This window comes from Argiope bruennichi, chromosome 1 (genome assembly GCF_947563725.1).
Source record: "Argiope bruennichi chromosome 1, qqArgBrue1.1, whole genome shotgun sequence".
In the NCBI taxonomy this organism is placed as follows: Eukaryota; Metazoa; Arthropoda; class Arachnida; order Araneae; family Araneidae; genus Argiope; species Argiope bruennichi.
The window spans coordinates 77,588,593-77,604,825 of record NC_079151.1 but is presented as its reverse complement, the minus strand read 5'-3'; the positions used below and the strand labels follow the sequence as shown (position 1 = coordinate 77,604,825).

At 26.5% G+C, this 16,233-nt stretch overlaps 1 protein-coding gene across 1 annotated transcript in view; it reads right to left on the bottom strand.

Moving 5' to 3' along the window:
* LOC129962117 (uncharacterized) overlaps nt 1-16,233 on the bottom strand; it is a 78,954-nt gene that overhangs the window by 5,273 nt on the left and 57,448 nt on the right. Inside the window, exons 6-13 of the mRNA XM_056075854.1 lie at nt 14,802-14,999; nt 13,792-13,905; nt 13,391-13,516; nt 10,365-10,534; nt 10,239-10,281; nt 10,056-10,159; nt 9,068-9,232; nt 6,066-7,977 (exon numbers count right to left, since the gene is read on the bottom strand). Of these exons, the coding sequence (XP_055931829.1) occupies nt 6,066-7,977; nt 9,068-9,232; nt 10,056-10,159; nt 10,239-10,281; nt 10,365-10,534; nt 13,391-13,516; nt 13,792-13,905; nt 14,802-14,999 (2,832 nt within the window). The remainder of the gene's footprint in view (nt 1-6,065; nt 7,978-9,067; nt 9,233-10,055; nt 10,160-10,238; nt 10,282-10,364; nt 10,535-13,390; nt 13,517-13,791; nt 13,906-14,801; nt 15,000-16,233) is intronic.

Here is a 16,233-nt window from a genome sequence, read left to right as displayed (position 1 = left end):
ACATTGTTAATTAATCGATCTTTCAGATTCCTTCTGAAGTACTATTGAATTAAAATAACACAGAATAAAGGAAATTAAAAAATTTCTAATTTTTCATAGCGTTACCCCAACTGGCGTAGAAAAATTCACGCATTTGCGTTACCGTAACTGGCGTTGAAAATCCACGCATGCGCATTGTGCTCTGATTGTTGACAATATTATCAACGGATGATTCTTGATTTAAATTATTTTTAGGTTAGTTGCATGCTTTTGTAATTAAATTGTATTTATGTTAGTTATACATTCTTTGCATATGCTTATAGTTTTAAGTACATCGTTTTTAAAGTAGTTTTTTTAAACCTGTTTTCAACTGATTATTTTAAGCGATTCATTTATTTTCTTCGTGTTTGATGCATTTAAAAATAAACATTGTTAATTAATCGATCTGTTCATGATGAATCTGAGAAAATTTTGTTGACAAATTCTTGAGATATTACATAAATTAAGAAAAATATTCTTTAGTGCCCATAAAGTTTAAATGCTCAGTGACTCTGTTATCAGTAATCATATTACAAAAAAATGCATATTACGTTACATATTACGATTATACATATTAAGATACATATTACGTTATAACTGAAGGCTTTTATAATATTATGAGTGAATTATATAACTATCAAAATTTGAAGTTTTAAAATATTTTGATAAAGAATCTATTAAAGTAGGAATTGCGTAAAATATTTAATTATTAAAATTTAAACGAATATTAAGATTGGCGAACCAGCTGGTGACCAAAGGCGGCTAATGTGTATATAATTTAAAATTCTCTTCACTGCTATTACTCCACTTAATATAGTTGATTGATAAATATTAAATTTTTTCTACGCCTATTTAATTTGTTAAATTATAATTAATCTAATCAATTTAAATAAGCTTTGTTCTATTCAATCAAATAGGTTCAAATATGAATTTTCGATTACCAAGTGAATTAATTCTTAAAGATAATTATTTATGATTATCTTCCTATAGATTCTTATAATTATCAATACATAACAATTATCCTTATAATTATACACTTACTTCCAAATTTCTATTCATATAAGAGGGAAACAAAATATTTTATGAATAGTTTAAAAAGGTGCTAAAATAATTTAAATTAAAGATATGAATGCACATTTAGAATGAAGTTCTGCAATTCACTTTTCATGTCTGTAACAGACATATATCCTGACTTCATACAATGAAACCTTTGGCTAATAAAAAGCATTTGCATAAAAGACTAAGCATGGAAAAAAAAAACAAAAAAAAAAACTGATTTATATTTATCCGTGAATGAAATGCATTACATTTTTGTATGCTTGTAAAATAAAGCAATGTATAATTTCATGTTTCATGAGTAGTAAACAGTGATAATAGTATACAGTGATGAAGAAATACAAGAATAAAGCAAAAAGAATAAAATCGGTTTATTTTTTCTCTCTGAATCAGTAAAATATTAATTTTAACATTGAAACTGACATTTCTTTTAAATAATAAAAAATATATTTAATTTTTTATATTTTGTTCCTGTCACAAAACTTTCCATCTTGGTGCTTTCAGCATAATGGAGAATCGGGATCAAGTGTAATTTAAACAAAACTTTCAATGCTCTTGTACATTTCTTTGCAGAAAAAAATTGCAATTCTCTTCAAAATTTTCACTATGAATGTTTAGTTATGAAGCAGCAATCCATTTTAATATGTACATTGTAGCTTTACAAATACTTTCAGAATGCACAAAAATAAGATTAATATTACAAGTGTCCAAAGAATATCTAAATTTTACAAATCTAAATATGGAAACAATCCCTTAATAGAAAATTCCAAATATTACCCAATGTAATAAGAGCATATTAAACAAAAGCTGTACCCTGGGTATTTTTTCAATTAGAAATCTACTCACGACATCAAAAACAGGTGTTGTCGTAGGAAATTTCAAAGTTTGCCCAATTTTAAATAAGTAAATAACTCCACCTGAAAATTTTAGTTAGAGTATCTTTTAGTTTTCATGGTACTTTTAATTTCCCCATAGGATGATCGATTGCAAAATAAATCTGAGTGGCATTCCCCCCCCCCACCACACACAACAATACAACAAACTCCATATATACAGCTCTTTGCAATTTTGAATTATCATCCTTGTATGCGTATGGAAAGACAGGCTTCTCTTTGATAAATTTTATCCAAACTTTGATAGAAAACTAGAAATCTGCAGTTAAATTTTCCAAATTTATATATTTTAACCAGATTTAATCAAGCTGGCTAAATGCATTTTTAATTTATTATGTTTTAAGTGAGACTTAATTCTAAAAGTGCATTTTTCAAATTTAGGAAGGTCTGAAACAAGGAGATTCATTGAAATCTCATGGTTTAAATTTTGGGTGATTACAATACTTTCTCTTTGCAAACTTCAGATGAGAAAAAGCGAAAGTATAAACTCTCATTTTTTACGATATAATTTTTCTATTCATTGTGGACATCAACAGTTCAAAAATTCACTATTTCAATTTGAAATAATTATTACAGTTTAAATCAAGTTAATATTTCATTATCATACAATGGAAGTTTTAATTTCAAAAGAGATGGGTAAAAATATAGCAGATACTGGGTGAAAAATCTTGTATTCATGAAATAGCCTAGCAATTAAAAAAAAAAACTTTACAAAAGCATCTTATTCTGCTCTAATAATACTTTAAAAATACAAGTAAATTGAAATTCAAACAAACAATAAAAAAGTTGAAAATAAAAATTAAAAACTATTTTGCTGAAGGGGGAATTTTATAGATTAACAAGCTTTCTTAATATTGGATTGTAATAATTAATATATTTTCAATTCAATTTTTCTGAGAATTCCTTTTTCAGCAAAGAAGAGGGAGGTCAAATTATATGCAACAAGAATGACAGAGGAAGTATCTTATTTTCCAAACTTCTGCAACAAATGGATACATTAGTTTTTGTACACTATTCTTAAAATGAACTAACCCATGCAAAGCAATGTATTCTATAATAGAACAATGATATTTATACCTACTACTCGACTCTTCTAATATTATTCTAAATAAGATAAAGCTGGGTTCATTTTTGTATAAATACTTCTCACTTTATGAAATCATAATTAATGAGATATTTCAATGCTTTGAAGTATAAATTATTTTAAAAAAATTATTCTAATAGAGAAATGAACAACTTGAACTGCATAATAAATGATAATTTTCAGAATAAAAATTAACGATCTTGTAAGAGATTAAAAAAAAATGATGCAAATTACAACAAATGCAGTAAACATTAAAAAAAAAAAAAAAAGACTTTCCTTAGACTTTTTTGTATATTTACTCAGTTTAATGTATTTTTACTTTATTTCATTGAATAAGAAAGAAAATAAAATATACAATTTGGACTTCTCTGCATGAGCTGACTGCATCCAAAAATTTATTAATAATTAAAATTTTGATTTCAATATTCCATAGTCATTTGTTTTCATTCATCTTACATTTTTTATTCCTTAATTAATGAATTTATATAAACATGACTAAATAATCTACAATTAGATACAAATATACAATTTTGCTGCAAAAGTACTCATATAAGCTTATTACTTCCAGAGTTACCTTCACATTTCCAGAGAGAGAAATCAGCATATATATTGCTCTGCACCATCTCTAATGCTGCAGAGAGCTTAAAAATATCTTTGTTGATGTGAAATTTCATCTCTATTTTGGCATTTAGCAAAAATCAGTGAGCAGAAGTCTGAAATTTTTATTATTTTATAATATGCTGATTTATTATATTTTAACTATATGGGAAGCTACTTCTATAATTTTCCTTTAGAATTTTCTTTTTTTCTGTTAAGAGGTAAAATTTTTGATGATTGCACTATTTTTGGGATACTTTCTTCAATCTTTTGGATACTTCATATTCAAGGACATTAAAAACATGAACAATTCTTATTTAGTCTACTACTAAATATTAGTCAATTACGTAAATGAACAGTTTCTTTCGTCTTTTTAAATCTTGTTTATTTTAAAATTATGCAAAACCAAACAAGGGGAGGGCACGAGGTTGAAAATTCGATTCACGATGAGATTTAGTATAAAGGTAGAAGGCATTTAGAATATTCACTCACAAAAACATTACAGCGCAATAGCCAGTCAGTTTCGAGAAAATGGCCCTCAAACTTTCTGCATAGCTTATATATTATAATGTGTCGCCATTGCCAAGGCGTGAATAGTATAGTGGTTAAGACATTGGCGTAGCAAACTGGAGACCCAAGTTCGATCCTGGACTAGCATTTTTTGCTTTTAAATTTGTTTTTATTTTTAATATATTTCAAATTAATTTAGCAATTTACAAACAGTTTTAATTAATGTTTTTTATTTTTTATGTAAAAATAAATATTTATTCTTCAAATATGTGGATTACCATTTAGTTTTTAGAAGAAAATATAATTATATGAATACATTTTTTAAAAATATTCAGAATTACTTAAATTAAGATGTTTCAAATAATATGATACTAATTTTTATATGGAAAAATAAATGTATTTTCTCTTATTGCATGAATTATAATTTCAAAAAAAAATTTTTTTTTAATACTTTAAAAAAAAAATTAAATAAAATTACAGACAGTTTCAATTAATATGCAACTCTTTTATCAATCGAAAATGAATATTTTCAGAATAAACCTCCCTTAAAAATAAGTACTGAATTATAATTTTATTTTTAAGCAGGAAAAATAATTACATTTATAACTTAAATGATGATAAATGTTAATTAAATTACTGACATCATAAAAAAATATTTCATTATTTTTTAATACATAAAAGGGACAGAATGATAATTATCGTAAAAACATTTCAAACAAGATAGATATATTTTGACATTTTGTGAAATTCATAAATAATGATTATCCACAAGAGAAACCTTAGAAGAATCGATACAAAAAACAAATTTCATTTACCTTGAAAAAATATTCGTTTCTTTAGAAAATCGTGCAGTGCTTATAAAAATGAGTACCATATTAATTGAAACCATCTTTAAATTGTTAATTTAATTTAAGTAATTCTGAATATTTGAAAAAATGCATTCATGCTTATTATTATTTTTCTTCTAAAAATTAAATAGTAATCCACGTATCAGGAGAATAAATATTAATTTTTGCATAAAAAAATGAAAAACATATTAATTGAAACTGTTTGTAAATTGCTAAGTTAATTTGAAATATATATATAATAGGACAAGATCGAACTCGGGTCTTTAGTTTGCTACACAGTATCTTAACCACTATACTATTCGCACATCGGGAACGGAAACACATTATTAATATATGAACTATGCAGAAAGTTTAAGGGCCATTTTCTCGGAATTGACTGGCTATCGCGTTTTAATATTTTCGCGAGTGAACATTCTAAATGTATACTATCTTTATACAAAATTTCATTCCAAACTGAATTTTCAACCTCGTGCCCTCCCCTTGCAATATAAATGCCCTCCTTTGTTCAGGCAAGAAAGTTATTTTCACTGTTAGCTAAGAGAAAATGAACTAAACATCTTTAGAATTATTAACTGTTATAATAATTTCATACTGCACGATAAAAACTACTTTTCTTTCTTCATATCTTTACTTTAGGGTAAAGCAATGATTTTGTTAGGAAAAGTTTTTAAACCCTTTAACAGCATACATAAAAAGGAATGCTGCTAGTAAATAAATAAATAAATAATAATAATAATAAAAGCAGGTTTGAAAAGAAATTTACTCTTTACACATTCTATTTATCTTGCTATTTATTAAATTGTATTAAAAACACATATATGGATTAAAATACTTTTTTTAAAAATTCTTGAAGTTGATTTTTTAAGAAGTTTTTATGTATAAACTGATTATAAAAAGGTATAAAATTAACTACATATTTAAATTCCAAATTTAATGAAAAACACAAAATAAAAATTATGTTAATCACATGCAATTTTTTAAAATTTAAGACTATTAAAATTTTGAGCTATCACTTTATATACACACTGGAATAATTGACAGTAAAATTTCTACACTCACTTTACTTGGTGTTTTAGCATCAGTTGTTAAAGAGTTCTCTTTGATATTTTGCTCTTCACTAGACTGTAAATTTGTAATTTTTATTGCAGCTAAATGTCCACTTTCTTCAATTTTGCCAAGCTGACTCAGGTAACGTGTACTTTCAGTTTTAGAAACATCGCTTGGCGGAGAAAGTGCACTCTCCGTTTTGGAAACCTCACTAGGAGCTGGTGATTGCCGACCAGCAGTAGAAGAATCTAGTGCTGAAAGCATTTCAGTAGAAGCTGATGATGATTTGTTCAAAGGAAAATTTTCATCTCCTCTAGATGGAGAATCAATGCGGGATGCAGATGATGCTGGTCTAAAATGAGATTTTGAATCTGCAGAATGCCACAAATCTGGTGACCTTGAGTTCATGAATGAATTGTGGGAAGACCCTTCTACACATGAAGATACTGATGATTTTTGAATACTAATACTTATATCATCGTCAGAATGGTCTTGCAAATGCTCATCATCATCATCATCAACAGTCAAAGGTGGCGCTGGAGGTGGATCTCGACGTGCAGGCAATAACCCTTTTCTACCTAGCAAATTGTTTTGATTCATTTTATCACAAGTAGGTGGTAATGGAAAAAGAGTAGGATCATTTAATCTCTCACAGCTAGCTGTTAAGTCTTTATCTGGTACATCAACTGGTAAACTTTCAGAATCATTTTTTGGTTGAGGATAACTTTTTCTGGTAGAACTATCAGGAATTACAAACTGACTAGTAAGAGAAGCATTATCTGTCAATGCTGATCTGGAATAGGTTTCACGGAATTCTTCAGGAGAAATTTCGTTTTTCAAGGAGCGTGGAGAACCTTTATTTTGCCATCGTCCTTTTAAAGCAAATTTAAAGAGAAAGTTTTTCTTTTTACCTGTTGAACCAGTTATAGAAGATTCTGTATTAATTTGTGATGAAACCAAAGTATCAGCTCCTTCAGCTATGCTAGAAAAACTACGATCTGCCTCCAAACTTTCACTATCTGTACTTATGTTAGGATTCTCTATTAAAACAGAATCAGGAGATCCATCTTTTATGCCTCTTCTTTCTCTATCCATTGTTGAAAAAGGTGATAACATTTTCTTCTTTTGAGTGCCTTTTATTAAATCTGGTTCCGAGGAAATATTATTATCCATAGCAAGTTGGCTATTTGAATCCTTATTTCCAGATGAGGCATTCCCTGTTTCCTCAGACGATTTACTTTTCTCTAATGATGCATAATTTGCATCAATTGGAACATTTCCTGATGATGCTGAAAATGGTTTGGGTCTGCTGCCACCACTACTACTACTATGGCTTCCAGATGCTTTTGAGCCAGATGATGAGGGCCTTCTAGAATAAGGACCAAAAGTTTCTAAAGCAGAACTAGAAGAACTCTGTTCTGTTTCTTTCTCACTATGAAAATTACCTGCTAATTTCTTTTTCTGGATTAAACATTCTTCGCCATCACTGCTTGATGGTTCTAGCACTTCAAGTACTGAACATGTTTCCCCAGACAACCTTAAATTAGGATTTTGCTTAAAGAACATACGCAAATTTACATCTCTGTTACTAGAAGAGATAGACGAAGGAGTAGGTTTTTTGAAAGAAAAAGCATCTTGCATAGAAATGTGCTTAGTATCCTGGTCTGTAACTTTGCTGTTGGAATCAGTAATAGTCTGATCTTCTTGAGATTTTTGTCTGGTATCCAAGTAAGGAACAGAAGTTTGTGGAAAAAGAGAATTCACAACATCTGGTGGTGAAAGTTCAGGAAAGCCATTTTCAGATTCAAATATTTCTTCCTCTTCTTCTTCTTCACTATTCCAGCTACTATCAGAAGTTTCAGGAGTTGATGGTATGGGAGGACTGAGCGAATTCACTTTACCCATTATGTGATTAAACTGAGATCTAAAGATATAAGAAGTAGAATTTGAAATTTCTTTAAATATAAAACACCTACGCAACAACTGATATCAATTAATACCAGAGCAATTAAAATAATTTTTTCATGCTGAACAAATAAACAAATATAAAAAAATTCAAGAAATACATTTTCAAACAAAAAGAAAATCATCATCTTCATTTTTTAAAGGGTGAGTTATCAATAACATGCCTTTACCTTTAGAAATGCATTTTTAAAGTAAAACCTTTATAATTTTCATTTCTCTTTTTAAAAAAAAGCATGGGGGGGGGAGCAGTAGCAATAGAGGCAAATAAAAGTCAGCTCATTTATTAGAAGCACTGGCATCAAATCCTATTAATAAAAATTCTTAAACATCACCAATTTATTAGAGGAAATTGATGTTAAATAGCAAAGTCAAATAAGTTTCATTTTGTACTTAACACATTCTTAATAAATGCAAACTTCCTACATGTTTATTACGATCACTAGGTGGGATTAACCATTAAATTGTATTCAATGCCAAATATTGAAAAAAATATGAATAAATTCTATATTTTTTAACAGCAAAAAGCAATACTTAATAAGGCAAAATACCTATATTAACTTCATTTATTAACAATGCTGGATTCAACAAAGGTGAATGAAATGATATTTTTGTATATAAAAGGCTTGCAAAACCAAAGCGAACCAGTAAACTGATTTAAAGGAATATAAGAAAAATTGCCATTTCTATTGGAGTAATAAAGCTTTGGTAATTTTCAACATACTAAAATATCCACCTCCTTAAAAACATTGAACTAGAAAATAAAATGAATGAATCAGCAAACAGGGATACAGCATTTATAAAAGGCACTGCAATTCTTTCACAATCAAAAACAAACACTTTCATTTTATAATGCAATCTCATACTTATTAAAGACAAAATTTTACTTTTTAGATATTTGCACCTGTCAATTTAGTAATAAAAATTACAGTCAGATAAACAAGCACTTAATTAAAATACATAGTTAAAATAGTTTTAACTGAATTTATCAAGCAGTAAATATTAATCAAACATGAACTTAAACATTAAACACAAATTTCAAGTTTATATACCTTAAAATATCTAAAGGCTTTTTCTTGTTGTCAGGAAGTTTCGCTTGTTTTCTTGATTTTTTCCATTTGTTTTCTACCATCAGTAAGCGATGCTCCTCATCTGTCATAACAGTAGCTAAAAGTTGTGAATAATCATCCAAGTATCGAACATTTTTTTCATTCATCCTAAAAAAAAAAAAAAAAAAAAAAAAAAAAACTTTAACTTCTAAATCTTTAAAAAGACCACAATTCTTTCTGCATATAACTATATTTTCACAAAATTCTAAAATATAAATATAATTTTGAAAGAAGTATTTACAATAATAAAAATTTAGAATCTAAATTAAATTCTTTATAATAGCAATTTTTATTAAATTATATACATTAACAAAAATCCAAAAGAATCTATGTATCAACCATTTCTCAAATATGCACTAATTGAAACTCTATGGAACCATTAAGTTCATTAGTTATGATCCTAAAGAAGTTACAATTAAACACAATGAGAATTGAAGATAAACAAGTATAATTAATATTTTCATAAAATGAAAGGAAGACCATTGGAGGATCAGTCATTTGAGTTTCCAGTCCCCAGAATATCAATCAGTCATGACAGTGAAAGAATGAGAAAGTATAAACCATGACAATTAGAGGCATCAGAAGGAATTACCTATAGATAACCTGTTCAACTCACTAAGTGAATAGATATGTTTCTTCATTCATTTGCTCAATTTTAAAAAAAACTAGATAATTCATACTTATTTGTACTTTTTTCGATTTTGAATAACATGCAAAAAGACACTATAAAAATTTACTTTCTAGAGTTGAAAATTATTAAACCAAAACAAATGAGTTGAAGAAAAAAACAAAAACACAGAGAGAGCTGAAAACTGGACTAAACAGACAAGAAATAGTTCACATAGAAAGAATTTAACACACATTAAGATACCTAGGTGTAGCAAACTTTCTTATTTTAAAACCAATAAAAAGTATTTAAAAGGACCCTTACCATTCACTAGACGCTGAATAATACTGAGGAGGAATGTTCATTCTTGTAAAAGATTGTACTAGTTCCTTTTGACGGTGTTGTAAACGCTTTGTTAAAGTGAGAAGCTGAAATTTCATAGATAATATTATAAATCTCATAAGAAAATTTTGTTTTTCACAAGAGAAATTATTAAAAATTAATTACCTCTTTAAAATAATTTTTCATTTCTGTATTTTCTTTCTGAAGGCTGAAATCAGAAGAAAAACATATATATAACCAGAATATTTCAGACACAAAAGAATATCTAAAGAAGATATTTATTTTACTTACTGTTGAATATCTAAATGTTGTCTTAAATTTAAAGATGCTAAATTATAACATGATTCTAAAACTGCCAGAAAATCTGCACAATCATTTTTACCATGCTTTACAGCCAATTCTAAAGGTTTCAAGCCATGTTCATTCTTGGCTTTTAAGTTTCCAACATGGAAAGCTAGCGCCTACAAAAGAAAATACAAAAATAAAACTCTATTCAGTAAACAATTTCAGAACAGAACATAATTATATTAATTTCAATAGAATAAAGGAAATTTTATTTAAACAACCAAGAGAACTAAAAAGCTGCAATCCAAAACACAGATTGCTTTAGAATAATTAATTTTTTTTAATTAAACATTAATATTTTTAGAACATTTTTTTAACTATACATTTCCAAATGTAACTGACAAAAATTTCAAGATAGTAAAAATCTAAACTGCATAGACAGAAATTCAAAACGGATTATTATTAGATTCATTTGAAAAGAAAAATGAACAAATCCTTTACTTAAAATTACTTAAGATTTCATATCTCTACAACTCTAAATTTAAATTGGACATTCTGAAATGATTTGTTATATAACACAAAAAAATAAAAGCAGTTAAAAGTTATAGCTGAGAGTTGATCAATATTCTACCTATGAAATTAATTGAAGTAGTTTTCTGTGTATACACTGGCATTCTTGTGAAACATACCTTTGAATATACAGCCATCGAATTTGGTACTGGCATATTTTGAAATACTGAAAGTATGCATCTCAGAATAGTTATCCCTACCCTTCCAGATTTTAATTAATAAGCCAATTTTTCCATTTTTTAAGGCAATAAATTTTGAAAATTTCATAGCACGAAAAATTTTTTAAAACTATTTTAAGGTTGAGGGGGGGGGGGGGAACTTCCTAATCACATTAGCTTAAGTATTGAATAGTTACATTTAGAAGCGATTTTATAAATTTCAAAATCATTGTTATGCACATTCCAATTTACCTGTCTCTTCAAATAAAAAGAAAAGAAGAAAAAAGAGAAATAGTGCCTACAGAAAAATTTTTTTCAAAATTTTAAAATGATTCTCTCTCTCTCTCTCTCTCTTTTTTTTTTTTTTTTTTTTTTTTGCAAACAGCTTTTATGAAAAGCATACAAAATTACTAAGAAAAGCATACAAAATTCTAAGGATTTAAAAAAGTGGGGAAATAATTATTTCAATGCTATTAAATTTAAAGCTAGGTAATAATATGCATCATTTTATTCAATTTTAAAACCTGGTTAAAATTTAAAACCTATGTATATCAAACCAATTTTCAACAAAACAATTTAAAACAACATAAACAGAAGTAAATAAACATTAAAAGATTTTTAAAAAAGCATCTATTGGCTCTTCAACCACATAAATGTTTTCTTTTGTAATTTTCAAAACGTTTTCTGATTGTATATAATAATCTTTTCTCATTGTAAATATAAAAACACTTATATTGATTTTAGATATATGGATTATAATATGCTTTGTTTTAAATAATGTGTTTAATAATATCTACTATTCCTTATGCTAATTTCAGTTGAAATAAAATTGCATTCTAGATTATTTACATAAGGTGGAAGTTCAAATTTAACATTTGGGGGAGGGGAGCCAGAGAATTTTATCCTGTCGGCATTTAATTTAATTTAGTTTCCTGCCAAATTTTTCAGTTTGGATTCATGTATGTGAAAATGATCTAGATTTTCTGAACGATTTTGGATAATCTTACTATCATTTAGAATGTAAGTGTGTAATAATAATAATAATTAAAAAAAAGCCTTTTATTTGTTTTGTATTAATCATTAAATTGGATATCTTGTAAGTTTATATCTTTTGAAAATAACAGTTTATTTTGTCTAAAAAAGGTCCAATTCAAAATTACTTTTCAATAGTTTATTATAATTTATATAAATAACCTGAAATTAAAACTACTTTAAGAAGCTTGCTAATTTTAAGTTGACTTGATTCAGCTGAATTATGATTACTAATAAGATGAATGAATCAAGTAAAATGCAGTAAGTCGTCATTCTATCTGTCCATCCGATCTGCGTCAGAAGGTGGCTAATAAAAACAAATAATTTAGTGCATAACACAGTGATTAATAGATTTATAATTTCTGTAAAGGCACACATTATTTGTTACTTTGAGATAATCTAAACCTTTTTAACAGGATTAAATGAACATATTCAAAGCTAAGGATATCAAAACATTTCAAATTACGGTCTTAAAAAGAGTGAATAATATCAGTATAATATACATTCCAATAATGAATGTATATAATAAAAATGTATCATTAGTAAAATTAAATAAGATAACTGTCTCAATCATTTCATCAAATTACTTCTTTTTTTTATGTGTGTGTGTGTTTACAATGAGATTTCATTAAAAACCAAGAAAAGATAATCCCTAAAAATGCTTTCATAGAAACGATTTTCAAATAAATTAAACCTTCAGTTTTTGTTTTCAAAATAATTCTTAAAGAACTGGACATTGAGTTAATTAAATACTTTAAAATAACTCCTGTTTGCATTAAGTAATTTCACTTTAAGTGATCTTAGAAACAATTTTCTAAAAATGTCAGAATTAATAAGAATGATGGTTTGTTTGGTGAGATTGGAACATGTTGGCCATTTTGGACACCGGCGTGAAATAGTTATAGAATTAACTTTTAGCTCTAAATTCCTACCTTGATTACATTATAAAAAAATATCCAAATATTTACATGCACTGAGGGAAAGGTCGAGATGCATTAAAATGTATTTGATCATAAAAATAATAAATAAATAAATAAACAAACTGAATTTAAATTATAAAGATGAGAAGAAATCATTTAAAATTTATAACCCTCTCCAATTGGAAAGCAAATATTTACAATGCAACATGAAATGTAGAATTTCATACACCTACTAATTCATAATATAGATTTACCTATTAATTCATAATTGTAGATTAATCAATCTACTATTATATAATTTCAGATTAATTCATAATATCAAGTTTATTAACAAATAAAAAACCTTTGATACCTTTACACAATTAATGTGTCCATATTTAGCTGCAAGATGAAGAGCTGTATTTCCTTCAGAATCAACAATACCAGCATCAAGATCCTGAGATTTCATGTAACTGAGAAGCCATTCTAAAACTGTACACTGCAAAAAAAAAAAGAAAAAAGTACAGCATCTGACATAAATATGTAAAAAAGTAATACATAGAAACATAATAGATTGTTAATGTTTGATTTTATAAAAAAATATTCATAAAAGTTTTATACATAAGCTTACATGTATCAGATTATTTTCTAGCAATAAATAAAATATATAACCTATGCATATATCAAGCATTAACCATACAATTCAATAAAATTGATTTTTTAAGAAATAGGGAGGTATTTAAAAGAAATAAAGGGACATGCAAACTGCTTTACCTGCCCATATCTTGCAGAAATGTGCAATAATGATCTGGAATCAGGTTGTGGTAATAACTGTGCTTTACTTATTGTATTATGAATAAGCCACTGAACAGCTAGAAGACTTCCATGCTAAAATAAAATACATCAATATTTTTATTTTTCTACATTTAGGCATATATTAAATTTACAAACAATTTACAATAAAGAAACGGATCTACAGTTTTTATATCTAGAATATCTTTGAAACATGCAAAGAATAAAAATTGAAAATAAAATTTAACAAAACAAGAAAAAAAGAATATTACCGAAAAAAAATTGTTGAAATTTCAATAGTAAATAAAATATAATTTTAAATATAAACATTTTAAAGACAACCCTTAAATTCTTGACAAAATATTCCTCACTTCCATGTGTTTTAAACAAAAATTACCCAACTGAAAAGGACAATTTTCTAAATAAAAAATAAAACTATAAATCTAATTAAACAAATTACAATTGTTTTAATTATTTGCATGAACTAAATGTCTTATAATAAAATTAAATACAGCAGAAACAATACCTTGTAGCATTTGTTATTTAAATTACACAGTGATTAAATAATAATTGTTATTAATCACTATGTTAGCTATTATGCATATATTTGTTACCTTAACATTAAATATATGTCACTTTTTTTACCTGACTTTTAATGGAACAAATTTTTCTTTAATGTTTTCATGTGGTTGATATGCATAAATATATACAAAAATTTCATAATTCTTTATTACTTCAAAGAATATCCAATAATAATAAAAATGGCTAAAATATTAAAGAAATCTTTTAAACATGACAGTCAATTATCATGGTTATGTTGAAAACATAGAATCTTATTTAGCATAGTAAAAGCAATATGTACAAATGTTTTAATAACTGATCTGAAATTTTGTCCAAAATTATTTTTATAACATGAACATAAAATGATATTAATAATTAAACATATATATATTCTGAAATGAAATTAATATAGTTATTCTTAACATAATTACTTTAACTGCAAGTGCTGCAGGAGAAAAACCATTCTTATTTTCATCTTTGAGAGCATCAGACTGATGTGGATTATGTGAACAAAGCCAATCAAGACATTCAAAATTATTGTGAACAGCACAAATATGCCATAAATTATTTCCATGATCATCTGATAGATTACGAACTAAAGCAGGATCTATGCCCTTCAAACTTAATTTCTGGAAAAGACAGAGAAAAAAAGTTATAGAAAATGCAGAAATAAAATAAAAAACAAATAAATAATGAAAAAGGGAAGGGGAAAAAAAGCAAAGAATACAAAGTGTAAGCAAACAATATACTTAATATCCATCTGTAAATGACAAATTAAGAGAAATTTTAAAAATATGACATTAAATTTACACTAATTACAGAAAAAAAAAAATCACAGAATTTGGAATTCTAATATAAATATCAGAAACATGATTTACTTTCTTATTGTGAGAGTGTTTACTTTCATGTTACTTTAGTTAATTAATTCATTTCTTTTTTAATGAATCTTGAATCATAATAAAACCTAATCCTATAATAATTTAATAAACCTTATTTCTTTCTAAAATTCTAGTTCTTTATTAAATTTTGGTTCAAACATGTCAAAAGATTGATGATAAGTACACTGAATCACTTAAAACTACAGCAAGCTAGATGGATAGATGAATTTATTATGTAATCTTAATGCAAAAGTTATAGTTCTGCATCTAATTTTACATTAAATCTGCTAAAGAACAGACTGTGTGTTTGTTAGTCTGTCCATAAGTATGTGATCGAATTAATTAAAAATAAAAACAGCGAAGAAAATGAAATTTGGTATGTGCATTTATTATAAAAATTATAGATTTATATCAATTTTGGGCCACGAGCCCACAGAGAAGTTTAAAATACACAGCAGATTCTTTTCACTATATTATGAAGCTAAAAAAAAAAAAAAATGTGCCATGTTACTTTAATATACAAAAAAGTAGAAAAAACACTCTTATTAATTTATTTCATTATAATTTGTTTTTTTAATTCTGAATCAATAACACTGAAAAATCTATATATGTAAAATTAACATGGAATGGCAACAGTCAAATGTAAATATTTTGATATGCAAACATTTCAGGTTGTTTTATTCAGTGTTTCACAACTTAATTCAGCACTGCCATAATTAAACAAAGTAATTATATTGTAAATACTGTTCACCATGCTAAACACTTAATTCAATCAGAAGATGTAAAAGAAATCAAGAAATAGGGGTTAAACAGAAAGTATAATCGAAGATGAAAATAGGCTTAACTGTTATTAGATGGATACTTGGTATGACTTACCTATGGAAATAGATGACCAATATACCAAAAATATTAATTTCAGGAAAAGGTTTTTGTATTATCTTAAAACTCAAAAAATTATCTTGTAAATGATATAAATTTCATTTCT